General features: G+C 51.0%; 1 protein-coding gene across 1 annotated transcript; it reads right to left on the bottom strand.

Moving 5' to 3' along the window:
• Positions 1-7,564: 7,564 nt before the first annotated feature.
• LOC122232979 (interferon alpha) lies at positions 7,565-8,173 on the bottom strand. Its single transcript, XM_042963643.1, has one exon. The coding sequence runs from the start codon at positions 8,132-8,134 to the stop codon at positions 7,565-7,567; it is 570 nt and encodes a 189-aa protein (XP_042819577.1). The 5' UTR covers positions 8,135-8,173.
• Between the last annotated feature and the right edge of the window lie 15,480 nt (positions 8,174-23,653).

Genomic DNA, 23,653 nt, shown 5'->3' with positions numbered 1-23,653 from the left:
CCCCTCCCCCATGGTCTCCTGTTAAGTTTCTCAGGATCCACATAAGAGTGAAAACACATGATATCTGTCTTTCTCTGTATGACTAATTTCACTTAGCATAACACTTTCCAGTTAAATCCACGTTGCCACAAAAGGCCATATTTCATTCTTTCTCATTGCCAAGTAGTATTCCATTGTGTATATAAACCAAAACTTTATCCATTCATCAGTTGATGGCAGTTAAGCTCTTTCCATAATCTGGCTATTATTGACAGTGCTGCTGTAAACATTGGGGTACAAGTGCCGTTATGCATCAGCACTCCTGTATCCCTTGGGTAAATTCCTAGCAGTGCTATTGCTGGGTCATAGGGTAGATTTATTTTTAATTTTTTGAGGAACCTCCACACTGTTTTCCAGAGTGGCTGCCCCAGTTTGCACTCCCACCAACAGTGCAAGAAGGTTCCCATTTCACCACATCCTCTCCAGCATCTATAGGCTCCTGGTTTGTTCATTTTGGCCACTCTCACTGGCCTGAGGTGATATCTGAGTGTGGTTTTGATTTGTATTTCCCTGATGAGGAGCGACGTTGATCATCTTTTCATGTGCCTGTTGGCCATCTGGTTGTCTTCCTTAGAGAAGTGTCTATTCATGTTTTCTGCCCATTTCTTCACTGGATTATTTGTTTTTGGAGTGGAGTTTGGTGTGGAGTTTGGGTGTGGAGTTTGGTGAGTTCGTTATAGATTTTGGATACTAGCCCTTTGTCCTATATGTCATTTGCAAATATCTTTTCCCATTCCGTTGGTTGCCTTTTAGTTTGGTTGATTGTTTCCTTTACAGTGCAGAAGCTTTTTATCTTCATGTGGTCCCAATAGTTCATTTTTGTCTTAATTCCCTATCCTCTGGGGATGTGTCAAGTAAGAAGTGGCTGCGGCTGAGGTCAGAGAGGTTTTTTCCTGCTTTCTCCTCTAGGGTTTTGATAGTTTCCTGTCTCACAGTCAGGTCCTTCATCCATTTTGAGTTTATTTTTGTGAATGGTGTAAGAAAGTGGTCTAGTTTCATTCTTCTGCATGTTGCTGTCCAGTTCTCCCAGCACCATTTGTTAAAGAGACTGTCTTTTTTCCATTGGATATTCTTTCCTGCTTTGTCAAAGATTAGCTGGCCATACATTTGTGGGTCCGATTCTGGAGTCTCTATTCTATTCCAGACCTAAATTTAATTTGTGACTTATAACTTATTTACTTATATAAATTTTATATAAAGTACATAAGTAAATTAAAATTTCTATAAAGACGTAACTATTTCAATGTACTTAAATATTTAAAAACATTCCAAATTGCTAAAAGCAAGAAAAAATTTTAATTATTCACTTAAATTATTCCCTGATTTATTTTCAGTGTACTGAATTTTAATGCTGCCTCATGACAAAATAATTTTTTTTCAGTTTATTTATTTACTTGAGAGAGAGCACAAGCAGAAGAGGGGCAGAGAGAAGGAGAGACAGAATCCAAAGCAGGCTCCGCGCCATCAGCACAGAGCCCGACATGGGACTCAAACTCATAAACCGTGAGATCATGACCTAAGCTGAGATTAAGAGTCAGACGCTTAACCGACTGAGCCACCCAGGCGCCCTGACAAAATAATTTTTAACTTAACCTGCTGCTAGATACTCTTGAAGATATTGTCACAATATTTTTCTGTTTCCCACTAGATAATTGCTGATGTGTTGAGTGAGTTTTGTAGAATTAAATCATAAAATATAATATATTTGTATTTAATTCCCAAAGCCCATATCACACGAGGCTCAGACAAAAGCAACATGCACAAGACAGCCCATAGCAGCTCACAAATAAGCAAAGGCCACCTCTCCCAGAATGACTTTGAGATCCAAGAAACAATGGAGAGAAACTCTTCCAATCACAGAGACGGCTTAGCCCCAGGTTTGTCACACTGATCTTGCAGATGTTTTGTGTATATTCCACAAATCCAATGTCCGTGCTTCTCGTATGATACCCAAGAAAATCCAATGAGAGAAAATAAATATTAAGGAATAATGTTTTGTTAGACTGGCCCAATGTTGAGCTTTGCAGTGCCACAGACCACTGCAATATTCCAGGCTGGTTCACAACCCTAGGAACTTACTGTTATACCCTTGGAAGCAATTGTAACAACTATTCCACCTGGGGTGGCAATGCTGATAATGGGGGAGACTATTCATACACAGAACCGGGGAGTATGTGAAGTTTCGATACCTTGCACTCAATTTTGCTGTGAAGCTAACGGCTCTTGGGGGCTCAGTTGGTTCAGCTCAGGTCATGATCTCACGATTCATGAGTTCAAGCCCCACATCAGACTCTCTGCTGTCAGCACAGAGCCTGCTTCAGATCCTCTGTCCCCAGTCTCTCTCTGCCTCTCCCCCTAAACAAACAAACAAACAAACAAACAAAAAAAAAAAACCACTTCTGCTTTGAAAAACTACATCCAAGGTAAGGAAATTGGCTTATTATGTTATTGGAGTCAGTTCTTTCCAGGAAAGAGCCATTTTTCTCTGTAGAAAAGACTCCTGCCTGGGAACAGACTTCTGTAGACCACAAGCCAGGTCTCCAGACCCGGTCATTGTCTTTGTCCATCTTGGCCAGTAGGTGGCACTCTTCCTTCGTAAATATTTTAACAGACCCCTGACTAAAATGATGCTGCTTTCTCTTTCCTTTTTCCCTAAGCTAGTTACATCATTGCAGGAGGAGCATTCCGTCATGGCCAAAAATAGTCACGAGAAGAAAAAGAAGAGAACAAGAACTCTCCTGTGAGAGTTTCCAAAAACCTAGAACTTTCACACAACTCTTGATTTCAGTCAGTGACTTTTGCACATGGCCAGAAACCACAGCGGAAAAGGAAGCAGCTGTGTGAATGGGCAGGGCAGGTTCAGGAGGAGAGACTGAGGAGAGCAGAGCTCACTGGGGGTTTCTACACTGGGGCAGAAGGAAACACTGTGAGATGCAGGTGAAGAATGAGATCTGGGGAAGCAGGAGGAAAGGGGAACGTGCTAGTGTCAGAATACATAGTGCACGTGTATATACATAGTATCTATGTGCACATAGTATATTAGTAGGTATATAATTACATTGATGAGCCACTTGATCCCAATTCTGTTTCTTTAGACTATCAGCATTTTGCAGTCAGTTACAGAGAGAGGGCTAGGAGAAGTTACTTATGCTCTTATAGACCTCTACGAATAAATAAGAACATGATGGTAAGCCTTCATTCAGTGGAAAATACTCCGCTAAGTGCTTCTAAATGTTCTAACGTGACCACCCTGCTAAGGGGACACAGGAAAGTTAGAGGGGCTTGCAGTTTTGTCCTCCCTGTCCCCCGAGTGGAAGAGGAGAGAGGGCTGGACTTCCCTTCCCCCGGTGGGGGTGGGGGGAGGCTCTAGGAAAATCATTTCCCTGGAGAGCAGGCCTTTGTTGAGGGGAACAGAAGACTGAGAGGATTCCCAGCCAGTGATTTCTCTTTCCTTTCCTCTGCTGGAAGCACCAGGAGTTTGTTTTCTCATCTTCACAGTGAGAACCTGGTGAAGGTTTCTCCCGAAGGTAACACTCACAAAAGCGTGTGGCCCCCAAAGACAGGATATCTTGCAGTTTTTCGATCTCAAGCTCATCCATATGGAACTGCCAGTAATCCTTCCATTTCAGCTTCAGTGTTTCTACCAATACGAGCTTCAGCTGTGCTTTAAACTCTTGCATTTCTGCTCCCAGTCATCCAGGGTCTCTGTCTGCATCCCCCTCTTTCTGCAGAGCTAAGGGCGGCAGCTGGCACCTCGAACCCCAATTCTCTGATGGATCTAAGAAGAGTTGTTGCTTTTCAGCTTGTTTGGCACTTGTGTTGTAGTTGATGGAAGGTCAAGGCTGACGACCAGCCCAGCTGATTACATGTTGGATGGGAACCAGAACGTCCGCCAATACATGAATACGTATGTCCCATCGTTAGAGGTAAGTGTCTCCCAAGGAAAGAGGCCCGAGAGAAAATCACTGAAGAAGAACATTGGAGCACACTTTTGAACAATTTAACTCGATCCATTCTAAGACGAAAGCAGAAATAAAGTCAGTGAAATGACTAAATACCTGGGAATGTGACTTCATGTATTAAAGAGAATCATTTTGGGGTCTCCTTCCTTCCTCCTTACTAATTGTTACGAATTTGAATATGCAGACAACGATCACGTGATTTGCACTCAGGCATCTTTCTAGAGGCACAATCACTCCATTGCTTCTCTTTAGACTGAGATGAAGCCCCCGGATGGAACTTTTGTCCTCTAGTGAAAGGTTCTTGCAGGAGTGTCTGGGTGTATGCATTTGAGGCAGGTGTCCCGGGTTCTGGCTGTCCCTGGAGCCCCGTGCAGTTTGTCCAGCAGGATCGGGTTCCAGGCAGCAGATGGCACTTTGTGAGGAACTTAGAAGGTCTGCCGGAGCAGCTCCTGAGGACAGAGGTGGCCTGGGCCTCCTGCAACTGGCAGCCACCCACCCTCTCCCCGGGGGAGATGCCCCTCAGTCAGGAGAACTGGGACGTCCTCCTGATCTGTGTCAGAAGCAGTAGGTCTTCCTGTGAAGCCGCCCGTGCCCGTGGCCGGGAGGCAGGTCAGAGCCCAGAAAGGAGATGCAGCCACAGGGATCCAGCAGGAGGCCCGCAGAGGGGGTGCGTGCTGGGCACCTGAGGGGTCTGGTGGCCTGGGCGACGAGTGAGGGGGCATGTTGGGCCCTAGTTCCTCTCAAGTTCTTTCTCCTGTGTCTTTTAAATACAAAACGTTTTCATTTTCTGAATGTTCCTGTATACGTTTTATTCTTCTTAAGTTTTTTTCCTTTCTTTATGTAAGCCTTAGATTAGAGTAGATTAGATTAGAAAATATTAACCCTATGAATTATTCATTTCACTATTTCATTGAAGTTTAATTTGCCCCAGTACTTCAAATGTTTCAGCATAAAGGGATCCAAAGCTTTCAAATGACGGAAATCTTTTGTGTTACGATCAAAAGTAGGTAGGTGTTGTTCTCCTTGCTCAGGACATAGTTTTACCTCCGATCCTGAGCTCTGTTGTTGTGATTTTTATTTTTTGCGCATCAGTCAAGATGCCTGGTCCCTTTGGGTCAGCGTGCCCATAGCCCTGTGTGTGACACCTGGCTCCCCTCGCTCACTCTCTCTTTCTCTGTAACTGGCCGCCAGGAGTCAGCTCATCATACTTCCAGCTTTGAGCAAAATTGTATTGGAGGGTGACTGCTTTTGTCCCCCAAATAATCAACTGTCTGCGACCCAAGCTTGTTTCTGTGACCAATTCCTTCTCTTTCTGTCAGGTGCTCAAGAGTCAGATTTTTCCATAGCTTCCAGAGGACAAAAACGTTATGCACTTCATGTGTGTAGGGGGCACTGGTGTGGGTAAACTATCCTTTTTTTTTTTTTTTTTTTTTGCAACCTTAAATAGCAACAGGAATTTTATTTTGCTAAATGTTGATTTCTATGTGGAGTTCAGTTTATTAACCTGTGGAGTCCTTCTCATGCTCTCAGTTTCTGAGGCCGCAGGGGACTCAGTGTTGATTTTCCTGCTGCTGGAGGCTTGCACTGAAGTAACTAATAAGGGTTCCGGGGTTAGTGAGTCAGTTCTTTTCTCCTGAGCTATTTGGTTCATCGTGATCCATCTCACAGCGAAGATGTGGGGCAGGGAGGCCACATACTAGAGAAAACTAACCCCTTTCTTTACTAGCTTGGAGTTTTCTACATTGTATATGTTCTTTTTAATTTAGTAATTTTATAGGCACGGGTGGACTTCTCTTCTGAATTCCTTTCTCCTTCATCTTGAGGTCAGTACCAAAAGAGGGAAGCAAGAGTGAAAACGGGAAGGGCCTATACCATTATTTCCCATCAGTTTTGATACAGCATCTTTTTCTTTCTCCACTCAGCTTTCCTAGAAAGCTGTCATGGCATTGGGATGCACCGAGGCACCAGGAAATCAAAGGCAAATCTGACCGGGGTGATGGCCGTGGAAACGCTAGGGTGGCTCCCAGGTGAGAGGAAGCCAGCAGGAGCCCTTGGCTTCTGCTACCACCTTCCACCTGCTCACTGTGGTGCCTGCTTGTGAATTCCACCCAGCCCTCGCTAAGGTCAGTTCCATCTGCTTCCCCACATACTGGAAGGTTTCCGTCCACAGAACAGCTTCCTGACCTTCCGCATAGTACGCATCAAAATGATAATAGATTATCATGGTAAGGAATGAAAGGTGCCATGCTTTAAAATAAACACAACATTAAGCATATGAACATGATTTGCCAATACATCCAATCCATGTATCTATCCAGAGACACACATAGCGCAAAAAGGAGAACTCTGCAGGGAAAAAAAAATTCACGTAATTCCCAATTCCCATTCTATTCTCCTGTTGCATTGCAGCAGGCACATCTCTCACAACTATTTGCTGCTTATACCTGAACTTCTCTTCTCTTGTTCACTCATTCCCTCCCACCCTCCAATATGGTTTCTGTGAGTTCTTCCAAACCAGCTCTCACCAAAGCTTCAATGCCCCCTTCATCCCAGTGCGGTGGGCACTTGACATCCACATTTTACAATGATGCAATTCTTTGAAGCCATTTCAGTCCTTGAAATAGACTTTTACCGATATTCTCTCTTACCCTACTACCTCATGGCCATTCCGTCTCTGTTTCTGTTGTGGCTCTTTTCTCCCTTTACCATCTGAAGTTTCAAGGAATCAATCTGAAGTTCTTTGCTCATGCTCTCCTCCTCCCGTGTGACCGCTTCTGTTTTAAGGCTTTCAGTTAATGGAGTTGCTTGTAAATTGCAGACTCAAATATCCATTTTCCAAAGAATATTCGCACTTGGAAGTCTACCAGTCAATTATAGGAGATATCTACGGCTTTTGTTTCTGTTTCCTGGCATGCTTTCCTGCAGATTCTGCTGAGAGAACTCCATTTTTCCCCTTCTCCTCATTCTACCGTTTAATATAACCGATATAAATTCAGTGTGATTATTGTCTTTAGGTTGCTTTCTCCACAAAACTCACTGGTGCAAAAGCAGAACTGGATTTGTTATGTCCACCCCTATCCTGACAGCCGCATACAGACTGGCTTAGAGAAAGTCTATTTTTAATGTATAACGTGAATAATGTAATGAATAAGTGAATTGCACAATCCATTCTTTCATCAGTTGTTTCTTTTTTAAATGATAAACAAAGACAAGAATTTTTCTATAGAAAATATTTAATAAAGAAAATAATAAGTTGAATAAATATAAAGAATATATTGTTTCTCTTAACCACAAAGTGAAAGTACATCATTATTATTCAAATATAATTTAAATCTTATAAATAGTTAAGTAAATAAATAAATTGTTAAATAGATCAGCAAGGTCATCGGAAAGTGACTAGTGCTTGTAGAGTTGACATGATGTACTTAAGACTCCTGAAAATATTGACAGATTGATGCCATTCATGTCACAATCACAGCAGAAATGACTCTTTGACATGGCAGAACACGTGGAAAGTGTGATATGATTCGTCACACTTTAGTCATTTCCATGTTGGACAGGTCTCATTTCTCGCTCCTTAATCTTTTCTGCAAGGCTATTGATGAATAATACAAGGACCTCATGATTTCTGCTCTGACGATCTCCCAGGCACAAGGGCTGTATTTCTTCTCTTGCAGGTAGAGGGAGAGTCTTTGGAAGTAGTTCCTCAGGATGGAGTCCTCGTTGGTGAGGGGAGCCTCTCCCTCCCCCACCTCCTGCATGACACAGGCTTCCAGGCGGGTCAGCTGCCGATCAAGTCCCGTGCAGAATTCCTCCAGGAGGGTGGTGTTCCAAGCAGCAGACGAGGACGCCTCTGTGCAGAAGAAGTGGAAGATCTTCTGGTTCGTCACGTGCACCACAGAGAGGGCTTGGGCCTTGTGGGACTGGTCTCCACCAAACACGTCCCGGGGGAAGGCAAAGTCATTTCTGTCCTTCTGGCAGGAGCTGGCAGGGAGTCTCCTCATTTGTCCCAGGAGCGTCAAGGCCCTCCTGTTCAGCAGGCCGTGGGTCTGAGGCAGGTCACAGCCCAGAGAGCAGACGGAGTTGCAGCCCAGCGCCACCAGGGCCACCAAGAAGGAAGAGGGCAGCGCCATCGGGGATCTTGCAGATGCTGTCGGCCTGGCTGGGGTGGGCGACTCTGTGACCCGTGGCTCTAGGTTCTCTGAACATCTTCCCTTGTGCGCACCTCCTAAATGGGAACACGTGAGTTTCCATTTTCCGAATCTCCTCTTACTTCCTATTTTTGTTTTCTGTTTTTCATTTTGCATTCTCCAAATGGGTTTAGAGCAGTGCTTCTCAACCATTTTATTTAATTATTGCCCCCTTCCCCTGACCCCTGAGCCCTTTTAGATTTTTTTTGCTAATTGAACCCCTAATGAAATTTTAATGACACAGTTATACTCTATATCTATTTATGTACTCTCTCTGTATCTATCCTTTATACATAGAAAAAGAGAGTGCCAAACTTCCTTTTTTATCCAAGGCAGGGTTAAAATTGATAAAAATTTTAAGCTAAAAGTAAATTTAAAGTTATTAACATTTTATTTATCTCTATAGCTAAGTTTGCAGAGCAAATTTTAACATATTTACGTATATAAATAGTAATGTATTAAGTTACATATTCAAATTGAAAATTATACCAAGACAATAATAATATACATGTAATGATATACTTAAAACGTTTTCAAGAACTTCTAAAAACAAATGAAAAATTACAGTATTGTCTTAACATGTATTTTTAGGTCTTAACTTTTAATTTTGCTTCGTATCAAAAAACAATTTTTCATTTCACTAGCAGCTAGATATTCATCAAGATATTCTCAACATCGATTTCTTTTCAGCAATTGACATAATTATAAATGAGTTGAATAACTTGAGTAGAACTAAATGATCAAATAGAAACTACTCGCATTTAGTTTTAGAGCCCAGTTCACGCTAAGGCTCCAACGTAAGCACCGTGGCCTCTTCTAGGTAAGGGAAGCCCACCTCTCACAACACAGCTTTGAAATGTAGCAAATGATAGAGGGAGAGTCCTCTGGCGATCCAGCTACTGGGCCATTGACGATTTCGGTGGTTTTCCAGGCGGCCGGCAGGTGGCCCGCGGCCGTCCTTTTCGGAAGTGGCTTTGGGGCAAAGAAGCTGTGACTTTGAAACCGAAAGCGGAGCGTCGGGGCAGCTTCTGGGCAGCTTCGGGGGACTCCAGGCTGAGCCGTTCCAAGAGCGCCAGGGCAAAGCGAGGGCTGAGGCGCTCTCGGCGCCAACTGTGTGCTGCCTTTATATCCCCGCAGAGCCCTGCTTCTCCCCGCCCTTCACGCCTGGCGGGCACCTCCTCTGTGCTTCCTCCTCCAGGAACATCCTCCACGGGGAGGGAGGCGTGGACCTTGAGTTTTCTGGGCTCCCTGTGTCCAGAACGCTCCTTTTGCGCCGAAAGTGCAGCCGGGCCATTTTTTCCAACAATCGTTTCCTAAACGAACTGGAGGCTCCGAACCCGCGTGAGCGCGTTGAATCGCGCTGTCAGCCTAGGGTAGCGTGTGCGCCCGAGGCCGCGGCCGAGACCGGCTCGGACAGGATTGGGGGGTAAGAGGGTACGGAGGACAGGGCCCGAAGGCAGGAAGATGGGAGGGTGGGAGGAGGGGGCGATGGAGCGACGGGATGAGCGGACAGTGGGACGTTAGCGCGATGGGACGACGGGGTGATCAGGCGTCGGAATCAAGGGACGACGGGACTGTGGGACGATGAGACGATGGGACGATGGGGCGATGGAGCGATGGGGCGATGGGGCGATGGGGCTATTCGACGATGGGGCAATGCAACGATGGGACAATGGGCGATGGGACGATGGGACGATGGGGCGATGGGACGATGGGACGATGGGACGATGGGACGATGGGGCGATGCGACGATGGGGCGATGGGACGATGGGGCGATGGGCGATGGGGCGATGGGACGGTGGGGCGATGGGACGATGGGGCTATTCGACGATGGGGCTATTCGACGATGGGGCTATTCGACGATGGGGCGATGCGACGATGGGACAATGGGCGATGGGGCGATGGGACGATGGGGGAATGGGACGATGGGACGATGGGGCGATGCAACGATGGGGCAATGGGCAATGGGGCGATGGGACGGTGGGGCGATGGGACGATGGGGCTATTCGACGATGGGGCTATTCGACGATGGGGCGATGGGACGATGGGGGAATGGGACGATGGGACGATGGGGCGATGCAACGATGGGGCAATGGGCGATGGGGCGATGGGACGGTGGGGCGATGGGACGATGGGGCTATTCGACGATGGGGCTATTCGACGATGGGGCTATTCGACGATGGGGCGATGCGACGATGGGGCTATTCGACGATGGGGCTATTCGACGATGGGGCTATTCGACGATGGGGCGATGCGACGATGGGACAATGGGCGATGGGGCGATGGGACGATGGGGGAATGGGACGATGGGACGATGGGATGATGGGACGTTGGGGCGATGGGGCGATGGGGCGATGGGGCGATGGGGCATTGGGACGGTGGGGCCATGGGACGATGGGGCTATTCGACGATGGGGCTATTCGACGATGGGGCTATTCGACGATGGGGCTATTCGACGATGGGGCGATGGGACGATGGGGCTATTCGACGATGGGGCTATTCGACGATGGGGCTATTCGACGATGGGGCGATGCGACGATGGGACAATGGGCGATGGGGCGATGGGACGATGGGGGAATGGGACGATGGGACGATGGGGCGATGCAACGATGGGGCAATGGGCAATGGGGCGATGGGACGGTGGGGCGATGGGACGATGGGGCTATTCGACGATGGGGCTATTCGACGATGGGGCGATGGGACGATGGGGGAATGGGACGATGGGACGATGGGGCGATGCAACGATGGGGCAATGGGCGATGGGGCGATGGGACGGTGGGGCGATGGGACGATGGGGCTATTCGACGATGGGGCTATTCGACGATGGGGCTATTCGACGATGGGGCGATGCGACGATGGGGCTATTCGACGATGGGGCTATTCGACGATGGGGCTATTCGACGATGGGGCGATGCGACGATGGGACAATGGGCGATGGGGCGATGGGACGATGGGGGAATGGGACGATGGGACGATGGGATGATGGGACGTTGGGGCGATGGGGCGATGGGGCGATGGGGCGATGGGGCATTGGGACGGTGGGGCCATGGGACGATGGGGCTATTCGACGATGGGGCTATTCGACGATGGGGCTATTCGACGATGGGGCTATTCGACGATGGGGCGATGCGACGATGGGGCTATTCGACGATGGGGCTATTCGACGATGGGGCTATTCGACGATGGGGCTATTCGACGATGGGGCGATGCGACGATGGGACAATGGGCGATGGGGCGATGGGACGATGGGGGAATGGGACGATGGGACGATGGGGCGATGCAACGATGGGGCAATGGGCGATGGGGCGATGGGACGGTGGGGCGATGGGACGATGGGGCTATTCGACGATGGGGCTATTCGACGATGGGGCGATGGGACGATGGGGGAATGGGACGATGGGACGATGGGGCGATGCAACGATGGGGCAATGGGCGATGGGGCGATGGGACGGTGGGGCGATGGGACGATGGGGCTATTCGACGATGGGGCTATTCGACGATGGGGCTATTCGACGATGGGGCGATGCGACGATGGGGCTATTCGACGATGGGGCTATTCGACGATGGGGCTATTCGACGATGGGGCGATGCGACGATGGGACAATGGGCGATGGGGCGATGGGACGATGGGGGAATGGGACGATGGGACGATGGGATGATGGGATGATGGGGCGATGGGGCGATGGGGCATTGGGACGGTGGGGCGATGGGACGATGGGGCTATTCGACGATGGGGCTATTCGACGATGGGGCTATTCGACGATGGGGCGATGCGACGATGGGACAATGGGCGATGGGGCGATGGGACGATGGGGGGATGGGACGATGGGGCGATGGGACGATGGGGCGATGGGGCGATGGGGCGATGGGGCGATGGGGCATTGGGACGGTGGGGCGATGGGACGATGGGGCTATTCGACGATGAGGCTATTCGACGATGGGGCTATTCGACGATGGGGCGATGCGACGATGGGACAATGGGCGATGGGGCGATGGGACGATGGGGGAATGGGACGATGGGACGATGGGATGATGGGGCGATGGGGCGATGGGGCGATGGGGCGATGGGGCATTGGGACGATGGGGCGATGGGGCGATGGGACGATGGGAACATGTGGCGATGCAACGATGGGGCAATGCGCGATGGGACGGTGAGGCGATGGGACGATGGGGCGATGGGACAATGGGGCTATGCGACGATGGGACGATGGGACGATGGGGCGATGCAACGATGGGACGATGGGACGGTGGGACGGTGGGGCTATTCGACGATGGGGCGATGCGACGATGGGACAATGGGCGATGAGGCGGTGGGAAGATGGGGCGATGGGACGATGGGACGATGGGGCGATGCAACGATGGGGCAATGGGCGATCAGGCGATGGGACGGTGGGGCGATGGGACGATGGGGCTATTCGACGATGGGGCAATGCGACGATGGGACGGTGGGCGATGGGGCGATGGGACGATGGGGCGATGGGACGGTGGGACGATGGGGCTATGCGACGATGGGGCGATGCAACGATGGTGCAATGCGCGATGGGGCGATGGGACGATGGGACGATGGGGCGATGCAACGATGGGGCAATGGGCGATGGGGCGATGGGACGGTGGGGCGATGGGACGATGGGACAATGGGCGATGAGGCGTTGGGAAGATGGGGCGATGGGACGATGGGACGATGGGGCGATGCAACGATGGGGCAATGGGCGATGGGGCGATGGGACGGTGGGGCGATGGGACGATGGGGCTATTCGACAATGGGGCAATGCGACGATGGGATGATGGGCGATGGGGCGATGGGACGATGGGACGATGGGACGATGGGGCTATGCGACGATGTGGCGATGGGGCGATGGGACGATGGGGCGATGGGGCATTGGGACGATGGGACGATGGGGCGATGGGACGATGGGACGATGGGGCGATGGGACGATGGGGCAATGCGCCATGGGGCGATGGGACGGTGAGGCGATGGGACGATGGGGCGATGGGACGATGGGGCTATTCGACGATGGGGCGATGCAACGATGGGGCAATGGGCGATGGGGCGATGGGACGATGGGGGAATGGGACGATGGGACGATGGGGCGATGCGACGATGGGACAATGGGCGATGGGGCGATGGGACGGTGGGACGATGGGACAATGGGCGATGGGGCGATGGGACGGTGGGGCGATGGGACGATGGGACAATGGGCGATGAGGCGTTGGGAAGATGGGGCGATGGGACGATGGGACGATGGGGCGATGCAACGATGGGGCAATGGGCGATGGGGCGATGGGACGGTGGGGCGATGGGACGATGGGGCTATTCGACAATGGGGCAATGCGACGATGGGATGATGGGCGATGGGGCGATGGGACGATGGGGCGATGGGACGATGGGACGATGGGGCTATGCGACGATGTGGCGATGGGGCGATGGGACGATGGGGCGATGGGGCATTGGGACGATGGGACGATGGGGCGATGGGACGATGGGACGATGTGGCGATGCAACGATGGGGCAATGCGCCATGGGGCGATGGGACGGTGAGGCGATGGGACGATGGGGCGATGGGACGATGGGGCTATTCGACGATGGGGCGATGCAACGATGGGGCAATGGGCGATGGGGCGATGGGACGATGGGGGAATGGGACGATGGGACGATGGGACGATGGGGCGATGTGACGATGGGACAATGGGCGATGGGGCGGTGGGACGATGGGACGATGGGCGATGGGACGATGGGACGATGGGACGATGGGGCGATGGGGCTATTCGACGATGGGGCGATGCAACGATGGGGCAATGGGCGTTGGGGCGATGGGACGATGGGGGAATGGAACGATGGGACGATGGGACGATGGGGCGATGGGACGGTGAGGCGATGGGACGATGGGACGATGGGACGATGGGGCTATGCGACGATGGGGCGATGCAACGATGGGGCAATGCGCGATGGGGAAATGGGACGGTGGCGCGATGGGACGATGGGGCTATTCGACGATGGGGCGATGCGACGATGGGACAATGGGCGATGAGGCGGTGGGACGATGGGGCGATGGGACGATGGGACGATGGGGCGATGCAACGATGGGGCAATGGGCGATGGGGCGATGGGACGGTGGGGCGATGGGACGATGGGGCTATTCGACGATGGGGCGATGCGACGATGGGACAATGGGCGATGAGGCGATGGGACGGTGGCGCGATGGGACGATGGGGCTATTCGACGATGGGGCGATGCGACGATGGGACAATGGGCGATGAGGCGGTGGGACGATGGGGCGATGGGACGATGGGACGATGGGGCGATGCAACGATGGGGCAATGGGCGATGGGGCGATGGGACGGTGGCGCGATGGGACGATGGGGCTATTCGACGATGGGGCGATGCGACGATGGGACAATGGGCGATGAGGCGGTGGGACGATGGGGCGATGGGATGATGGGACGATGGGGCGATGCAACGATGGGGCAATGGGCGATGGGGCGATGGGACGGTGGGGCGATGGGACGATGGGGCTATTCGACGATGGGGCAATGCGACGATGGGACGATGGGGCGATGCGACGATGGGACGATGGGGCGATGGGGCATTGGGACGATGGGACGATGGGGCGATGGGGCGATGGGACGATGGGACGATGTGGCGATGCAACGATGGGGCAATGCGCGATGGGGCGATGGGACGATGGGGTTATGCGACGATGGGGGGATGCGATGATGGGACAATGGGCCTTGGGGCGGTGGGACGATGGGGCGATGCAACGATGGGGCAATGGGCGATGGGGCGATGGGACGGTGGGGCGATGGGACGGTGGGGCGATGGGACAATGGGGCTATTCGACGATGGGGCGATGCGACGATGGGACAATGGGCGATGGGGCGGTGGGACGATGGGACGATGGGGCGATGGGACGATTGGACGATGCAACGATGGGGCAATGCGCGATGGGGCGATGGGATGGTGAGGCGATGGGACGATGGGACGATGGGGCTATGCGACGATGGGGCGATGCGACGATGGGACAATGAGCGATGGGGCGGTGGGACGGTGGGAAGGTGGGACGATGTGGCGATGGGGCGATGGTACGATGGGGCGATGGGACGATGGGGCAATGCAACGATGGGGCATTGGGCAATGGGGCGATGAGACGGTGGGGCGATGGGACGGTGGGGCGATGGGACGGTGGGGCTATTCGACGATGGGGCAATGCGACGATGGGACGATGGGCGATGGGGCGATGGGACGATGGGACGATGGGGCGATGCGATGATGGGGCGATGGGGCGATGGGACGGTGGGGCTATTCGACGATGGGGCAATGCGACGATGGGACAATGGGCAATGGGGCGGTGGGACGATGGGACGATGGGGCGATGGGACGATGGGACGATGGGGCGATGCAACGATGGGGCAATGGGCGATGGGGCGATGGGACGGTGAGGCGATGGGACGATGGGGCGATGGGACGATGGGGCTATGCGACGATGGGGCGATGCGACGATGCGACAATGGGCGATGGGGCGGTGGGACGATGGGACGATGGGGCGATGCAACGATGGGGCAATGGGCGATGGGACGGTGGGGCGATGGGACGGTGGGGCTATTCGACGATGGGGCGATGCGACGATGCGACAATGGGCGATGGGGCGGTGGGACGATGGGACGATGGGGCGATGGGACGATGGGACGATGGGGCGATGCGACGATGGGGCGATGGGGCGATGGGACGGTGGGGCGATGGGACGGTGGGGCTATTCGACGATGGGGCGATGCGACGATGGGACAATGGGCGATGGGGCGGTGGGACGATGGGACGATGGGGCGATGGGACGATGGGACGATGTGGCGATGCAACGATGGGGCAATGCGCGATGGGGCGATGGGACAGTGAGGCGATGGGACGGTGGGGCGATGGGACGATGGGGCTATGCGACGATGGGGCGATGCGACGATGGGACAATGGGCGATGGGGCAGTGGGACGGTGGGACGGTGGGACGATGTGGCGATGGGGCGATGGTACGATGGGGCGATGGGGCATTGGGACGTTGGGATGTTCGGCGATGGGAAGATGGGACGATGGTGCGATGGGACGATGGGACAATGGGCGATGGGGCGATGGGGCGATGGGAAGATGGGTCGATGGGACGATGGGAGATGGGGCGATGGGACGATGGGGCGATGGGGCATTGGGACGATGGGCGATGGGAAGATGGGACGATGGGGCGATGGGGTGATGGGGCGATGGGATGATGGGACGATGGGAAAATAGGCGATGGGGCGGTGGGGCGATGGGGCGATGGGTCGATGGGACGGTGGGGCGATGGGGCGATGGGACGGTGGGGCGATGGGGCATTGGGACTATGGGACGATGGGCGATGGGGCGATGGGACGATGGGACGATGTGGCGATGCACGATGGGGCAATGCGCGATGGGGCGATGGGACGGTGAGGCGATGGGACGATGGTGCGATGGGACGATGGGACTATAGGCGATGGGGCGGTGGGATGGTGGGACGGTGGGGCGATGGGGCGATGGGGCGATGCGGCGATGGGGCGATGGGGCGACGGGGCGATGGGGCGATGGGGCAATGGGGCGATAGGACGCTCCTGGACCAAAGCGTGATACAGTGGTGGGAGCCAGCCGCGCCCCCAGCATCTGGATGCTCTTTGTGAGGAAGTGTGGCGCCCACTAGCGTTCTGCTGACTTCTAGCAACATTGGCCAGCGGGAAGCTGGTGCGCAGGTGTCAACAGATGGCACTTTGCAAAGGAGGAATTGAGAATCTCGCACAGCACTGTCGTCAACTGGGTCACCATGACGTATTTGATAGTGAATATTACATTAAAATATCAGACATAAGATATTAAACATTCTCATATTAAGATATTCAACCGCTGTTTTCGTGAACTTTTTGCAGTGGGATTGAATGAAAACCACAATTGAATATAACTTTACTCCTCCACCATTGATGGAAACAAACTCAATAATATAGTGGAGATTACTTCTTCTTACAGTTGGTAGAACTGTACGTTTGACCATTTCTTGTGTCTCCCTGACAAACTTCATGTCATTTTTATTTAACTCCTGGTTAATGAAACTTCTCTCCCAGTATTCCAACTTGACTCTATGGTTAAAGAGGAAGGGTGGTGTTGTGCACAAGCATTCAGCACATTTGGCAGGTGAGATCTCTCTATTTTCTTTGGCAAGAAATTCATAGACTGAATGGAATTTGCCAGAATTTCATATGCACCGTGGCTCCTTTGAAGACTCAGGAAGTTGCACGTGCAAGGTCAGTTCTCCTCTGTATTTAACATGTTGATATTTTGTACCTCATGGATGTTTTGCGTTAGCTTACATTTTAAAGTATTGCATTAAGGTATTTATCTTGATTACTTAGATTTGGTGCCTCTTTAAATTTAGTACTTGAAGGAAGTACTCACTTACTTTACCCAAATACTAACCCAGGAAATAGCTTTTGAATTAGGGCTGTGAAAGTCAATGGCTGAACATCTAGGAATGTCCCATTTCTCATCACCCTCTCCTTCATAATTTTTAAAACTGGTGTCCTCGTTTCTACAAATTGTGTCTTCTCCACTGTGCCTTCAGAACTATCACCGGAAGTGGTCTGAAGGTGAGTGAGCCTGAGGGAAGGAGCTCTGACCGCTTTATAGGATTCACAGAGCAGCCATTTCTGTCAGACAACTTTCAAGAGGCTGGTTCCCCGCAAAGACCTTCTTTGCGCTGTGAGATCTCTCTCCTTTATGCTCCAGGTACTGACCCCAGAGGGGAAACTTGGGCTCTGGTCCTTCACAGTCCTGCAGACACTGCCCTCTCCAGGAGGGTCCTGGGTGGGGGGAGGGGCTCTCCATGCACACCCCTGAGGGTGTTAGGGGAGCTTCACTGAAAGCTTGAGCTGGTTTGGCTGAGTGTGGACTCTACCCAGCATTGGACGTCCTACTAGCCCTGCAGGCAGCTACCATTTACTGCGGTCAGGTGGACTCTCATCTATGATCAGCCTAAAGTTTGCAAACTTTATCTCATTTAATCTTTACACTTTCCTGTGTGACCACTACTAATGTTGTCTCCACTTCTTTTGGAGGAGGAGATGAAAATCCGGTGTCATTTATCCTCCGCAGCCACAGGTGTCTTCAAAAGTGGGGTTTTCTGCCGCTCTCCAGTCCCTCCTCTTCCTCAGCTCTTAGTACGTGCCCTTAGCTGCACTGACTGTACTGCTGCCTCATTAATCTGAACCATGTCTTTAATGTCTGCCTTCCTTGTTCCCTGGAGGGCAGTCACCATCCCTGTCTTGCCTTCTGTGAGTCCACATGGCCATACACTGCCTTCCGCGTGTTGTGCAGGCAGCACCTTCTGGGGGACAGGATGCAGAGAACTCTGTAAGTTAACCTTTGAAGTTCACCTTTATGCCTCTATTATCTTCAGACTGTGTCAGAATATATGAGCCATGTCTCCTGTAAAGAAATAGGGGAGAATTCAAACTTAATGGAGAGCCCCTTACGAGAGAAATGCAGAGGGTTGGGGCATGTTGTCTTCGAGTGCATTGGAAGAAGTGGAAGAATGGTACCTGGATCAAACCACTGAGCATTCTTTTTAGAATTGAAAAAGAGACATGGACGGAGTGTCGGGTTTTTACTTCAACCTGGGGTCTCATTTAGGTGAACGTATCCTATTGGACTGAGACTTCTATTATTTCCATGAGTGTGTTTGATCTGCAGCGTCACAATACAAAGGAAGTGTTGAGGTCATGACGTTGTCTGAAGCCCTGACAAAAAGTGGAAAGAAGATCGGGAGAAGAACCGAGGCGGCAGTCCTGGCCTAATGAAGAACCTCATGTGCAAGAAGGTGTTCAGAGCAGCTGGGTAAACTCTCCCCTGGGTGGACTTGTGCATCATCACGCCCGCCTGGGGCCTGCCAGCCTCTTCATGATGACACTGGAGACGATGCTCTCCAGCTCTGTCAGCACCCCCTGCGGCGACCTGGCCCAGAACCGTGGCCTGCCCACGCTGGAGACCGTCACAGTTCTGCAGTATGGGGGGAGGATCGTCCTTGCTGTCGTGCCTGAAGGACCTAGAACATTTTCAGGTTTCCCCAGAAGCAGGTGCATGGCAGCCAGTTCCAAAGAGCGCAGGCCACCTCTGTCTTCAGGAGATGATGATCCAACTTCACGACGATCCAGCACGAACCGCTGAAAGTGCTCACTGGACTCGATGAGAAGGTGGACGACCCGGTGACCAGTTCGGCGCAGGAGATGGGGAAGGAAAAGACCCTCCCGAGCAACGAGGACGCCATCCTGCCTGTGGGGAGCTAGTTGCAAAGAATCAGTCTTCTCTGGCAAGACAGTACATAGCTGCCCTGCCCGGGACGTTGTCAGAGTGGAAATTCAGAAGCGGAAATCAAGAAGTGCTTTCTCTGTATTAATAAGCTCATCAGAAAACCCGGCAAGTTGGAGAGGAGACTCAGTTCAACCTTCTGCAATTGAGTCTCATCTATTTCTGTGTGGCTTCAATTTTATAAATATTCACTGAAATATTTTTTGTCTGGGTCAGTTTTAAAATGTGGAGAGTCGTTTGCAGCACATGATGTATTAATAATAATGAACTATACTTTTGGGAAAAGGAATTTCATTTTAACCTGAGTAATGAGAATTTAATATCCTATAATATTTTCTATTTTTGCACATGTCATCATTTATATTATAATATGGTAAGCTTTGCTTTCTGTTTATATTGCTTTGTGGGGATAGTTAAATCTGTATTTTAATGTTTGGGTCTTACCCATACCTGTAAAGAGATACAAAATGTCTATACACCTTTAATCTGCCTTGAAATGCAAAAGGAGCATAAATAGTTTTATTAATTCCATTCACACCTTTGCCGACTTCGGTAAGAACTGGAAGGAATGGCCATTTGATCATGCCATTCCCTTGCCAGAAACTTGAACTTGCCGCCATGGGAAACCGTCACCTCAGCTAGAAAACGTGGAGTTTCCACACAGAGCCTGAATCTTTTCGCTTTTCACTTTAGGATTAACATGTCACACATTGCTTCTCATTGGCAGCTGTATTCAAGTGCCCATGTTCTATCTGCAAAGGAGACTGGAGATGTCAATTGCGTCTTCTATATTGTTAATTTAGTTTTCCATTGATGCATAATTAGTTATTAAACAACAATAGTTTTTTACCAGTTTTTGTGAATCAGGAATTGGAAAGCAGATTCAGTGGTCTCAGGGTCTCCCATGTGGTCGAGATATCAACTGGCCTGAAGTCACCTGACGGCTTCATTGAGACGGAGAATCTGTTTCTACCGTGGGTCACTTGTATGGACATTGGCAGGAAGGACGTGGAAGTTCCTCATCACAGCCACATGGGCCTCCCCATGGTGGTCTAGGCTGTCTGCTCAACATGGCAGCTGGCTTCAACTAGAGCGAGTGATAAAAGAAGAGAGGAGTGGAGGAGGCAGTAAATTGTTTTGAGGCATAGCCTTAGAAGTTTCCAGAATCATTTCAGCCATATGTTGTGTATGCATTACAGGGGAGTCACAACATCCAGTATATAGTCAAGGGAAGGGACAAGGAAGAATATGAGGCAGTTTGTGGATGTATTTTAAAACAACCACAACTGAGGGGCACCTGTCTGGTTCAGTTGGTGGAGCATGCGACTCTTGGTCTCAGGGTCCTGAGTTCAAGCCCCACACTGGGCATAGAGATTGCTTAAAAAAAATAAAAAACAAAACCCCACAACCTGAAGACACAGGATTCGTAAGGTAGACTATCCCCTAATGTGGAAGGTTGTTATATAGAAGATGGGTAGCCGTCAATATGATAGGTGATATAAGTGCTCAAATGATAGTGTGAGGTTTCTTGGGTATGGGCTTTGAGGAAGTCGAGGAATCAAGGATGACGTCTGTGTCCCTATCTCTGGTAGCAGAAGGATGAATCCACTCACATAGAAGGGGAACACAGGAAGAAGACCAGATCTTAAGGGCAAGAAAGTTTGAAAACAGATGTTCCATGTTGGACCTGTTGAGTGGAGACGTTCTAGGGCAGCAGGTAGAAATATGGGTCTAACGTTTGGTGATAGGACTCTGGGTAAAGGCATACACATGGACGGGGCAGCTGGGTGGCTCAGTCCATTAAGCGCCTGACTCTTGGTTTCAGCTCAGGTCGTGACCTCATGGTTCATGAGTTCAAGGCCTGCAACAGGCTTCGCGCTGACAGTGTGGCGCCTGCTTGGGATTCTCTCTCTCCCTCTCTCTCTCTGCCCCCCACCCCTGCTCACTCTATCTCTATCAAAATAACTAAGTAAACTTAAAAAAAAAAAAAAAAGACCTACATGCAGAAGTCATAATCCTAGAGGTGACACTCGGGGCTATTTGGGAGGTTGAGACTGCATGTGCAGAGGGGATGGAGCAAGGCGTTGAGCATAGAATTTTGAGGACTCCCAAGGACCCGGCACCCTCCCCTGGCAACCAGCGGACCTGGGGTCATTTCAGGACTGTGCTCTGATAGGTCATGGGCTGGGAGTTTTCGGATCTCCAGAGTAATTTTCTCCCCACCGGTCACGTTTCTCTGGGCAAAGACTGAGCCTGCAGCCAGTGCTCCTGCAGTTCCCTAGTGTGCTAAAACCTCTTCTAGCCTAGGCTTGCCAGGCTCCCTCCCCTCCCCTAACCTTGGGAGGCACCCGGCCAAAAGGTTGGCCAATAGATCACCTAGGGAAAGAAAGGGATGAGACACTGAGCTAGTGGGGTTACGTGAGTTCCAAGGCAGATTCCCTGCCCCTAACTACTTACGTCAATATTTATTTTATTTCTTTACATTTTTTAAATGTTTATTTATTTTTGAGATGGACAGAGAGAGAGAGACAGTGTGAGCAGGGGAGGGGCAGAGAGAGGCACAGAATCCAAAGCAGGCACCAGGCTCTGAACTGTCAGCACAGAGTCTGACACGGGGCTCGAACTCGCAAGCTGTGAGATCATGACCCGAGCTGAAGTCGGACGCTCAACCGACGGAGCCACCCAAGCACCCCTGTAATATTTATTCTGTATCCATTCTCTTTTACTGTGCCTCCATCATGTGCAACTGACATAATCGTGAGCAAGACCGTTTCCGCAGCCCTGCTCAGTGAGTGTCCTTCTCAATGTGAAGACCTACAATCCAAACAGAGAGGTTATGTGCATCACCAACACTCCCCTTCAAAATGAGGGAGCGCAGAAAGCACACAGCAGTCCCTGGTCTGTTGTAAATCTGATATCCGTTAGGGCAGGCCAGCTCCCTGGGCATTGCTCTCCATGGCTCACCTTTCTCCTCTGCGCTTCTTAGTTCTGCCTTTTAAATTATCCTTCCTTTCCCACAAGAAGCGGTTTGTGTAGCTGCCGCATAGTCTTCCCAACCTTCTTGCTTTCTGGAAAAGTTGGGGGCTCCAATGGCCTCTTTATTTCAGGTTATCTCTTACTTTCAGTCTAAACTGATCTATGACTTTGAACATTTAGTGGGCTGGCTGTGTTTCAATTGATAAAGAGTGTCATTGGACGATAGGTACACCCACAAATCTCTCCAAATCCATGCTTTTCCACTTTGGGCTTCCCACAGGGCTTCTGTGACACAATAATTTGGTCTCTTGGAATCCTCTTGCTGAATGGCAAGAATCTGTGAGGCACTCCCTTGTGATCCTTAGGGGCCTTATGTCTGTTTGAAAATCTGTAAGGTGCCTTAGATCTTCCTTAAGTGTTAAAAGATTTTACAGTCTCGGGGCGCCTGGGTGGCTCCGTCGGTTAAGTGTCCGACTTCAGCTCAGGTCATGATCTCACGGTCTGTGAGTTCGAGCCCCGCTTTGGGCTCTGTGCTGACAGCTCGGAGCCTGGAGCCTGCTTTGGATTCTGTGTCTCCCTCTCTCTCTGCCCCTCCCCTGCTCATGCTCTGTCTCTCTCTGTTGAAAAATAAATAAACATTGAAAAAAAAAAAGATTTTACAGTCTCTTAGTCTGATCTGATAAACAGGGTTTGTTATTTATTTATAATTTGTATCACTCCACGCCCGATACAAAATATCCCCATTACTATAGCTTTGAAACACATTACCTTAAAATGTATTATCCAAGGGGCGCCTGGGTGGCTCAGTCAGTTAAGCATCTGACTTCAGCTCAGGTCATGACCTCACAGTTCATGAGTTCAGCCCTGCGTTGGGCTCTGTGCTGACAACTCGGAGCCCAGAGTCTGCTTCAGGTTCTGTGTCTCCCTCTCTCTCTGCCCCTCTCCCACTCGCGCTGTGTCTGTCTCAAAAATAAACATTAAAAAAAAAAAGAGAGAGAAAGAGAAAAGGAAGAATGCTCTCTCTTATTAAAAGAAAGTATTATCCTAAATAACAGTTGTCTTACTCTCACATGTTCTGTGAGTCAGGGATTTGTATAGGGTACAGAAGGAATGTCCCTCACAATGTCTGGGGCCTCAGCTT

This window comes from Panthera tigris, chromosome D4 (genome assembly GCF_018350195.1).
Source record: "Panthera tigris isolate Pti1 chromosome D4, P.tigris_Pti1_mat1.1, whole genome shotgun sequence".
In the NCBI taxonomy this organism is placed as follows: Eukaryota; Metazoa; Chordata; class Mammalia; order Carnivora; family Felidae; genus Panthera; species Panthera tigris.
This window is presented reverse-complemented; position numbering and strand designations above follow the sequence as displayed.

Bases quoted from the DNA above. Each gene is read 5' to 3' on its own strand.
- LOC122232979 (XM_042963643.1), bottom strand. From the start codon at position 8,134: ATGGCGCTGCCCTCTTCCTTCTTGGTGGCCCTGGTGGCGCTGGGCTGC.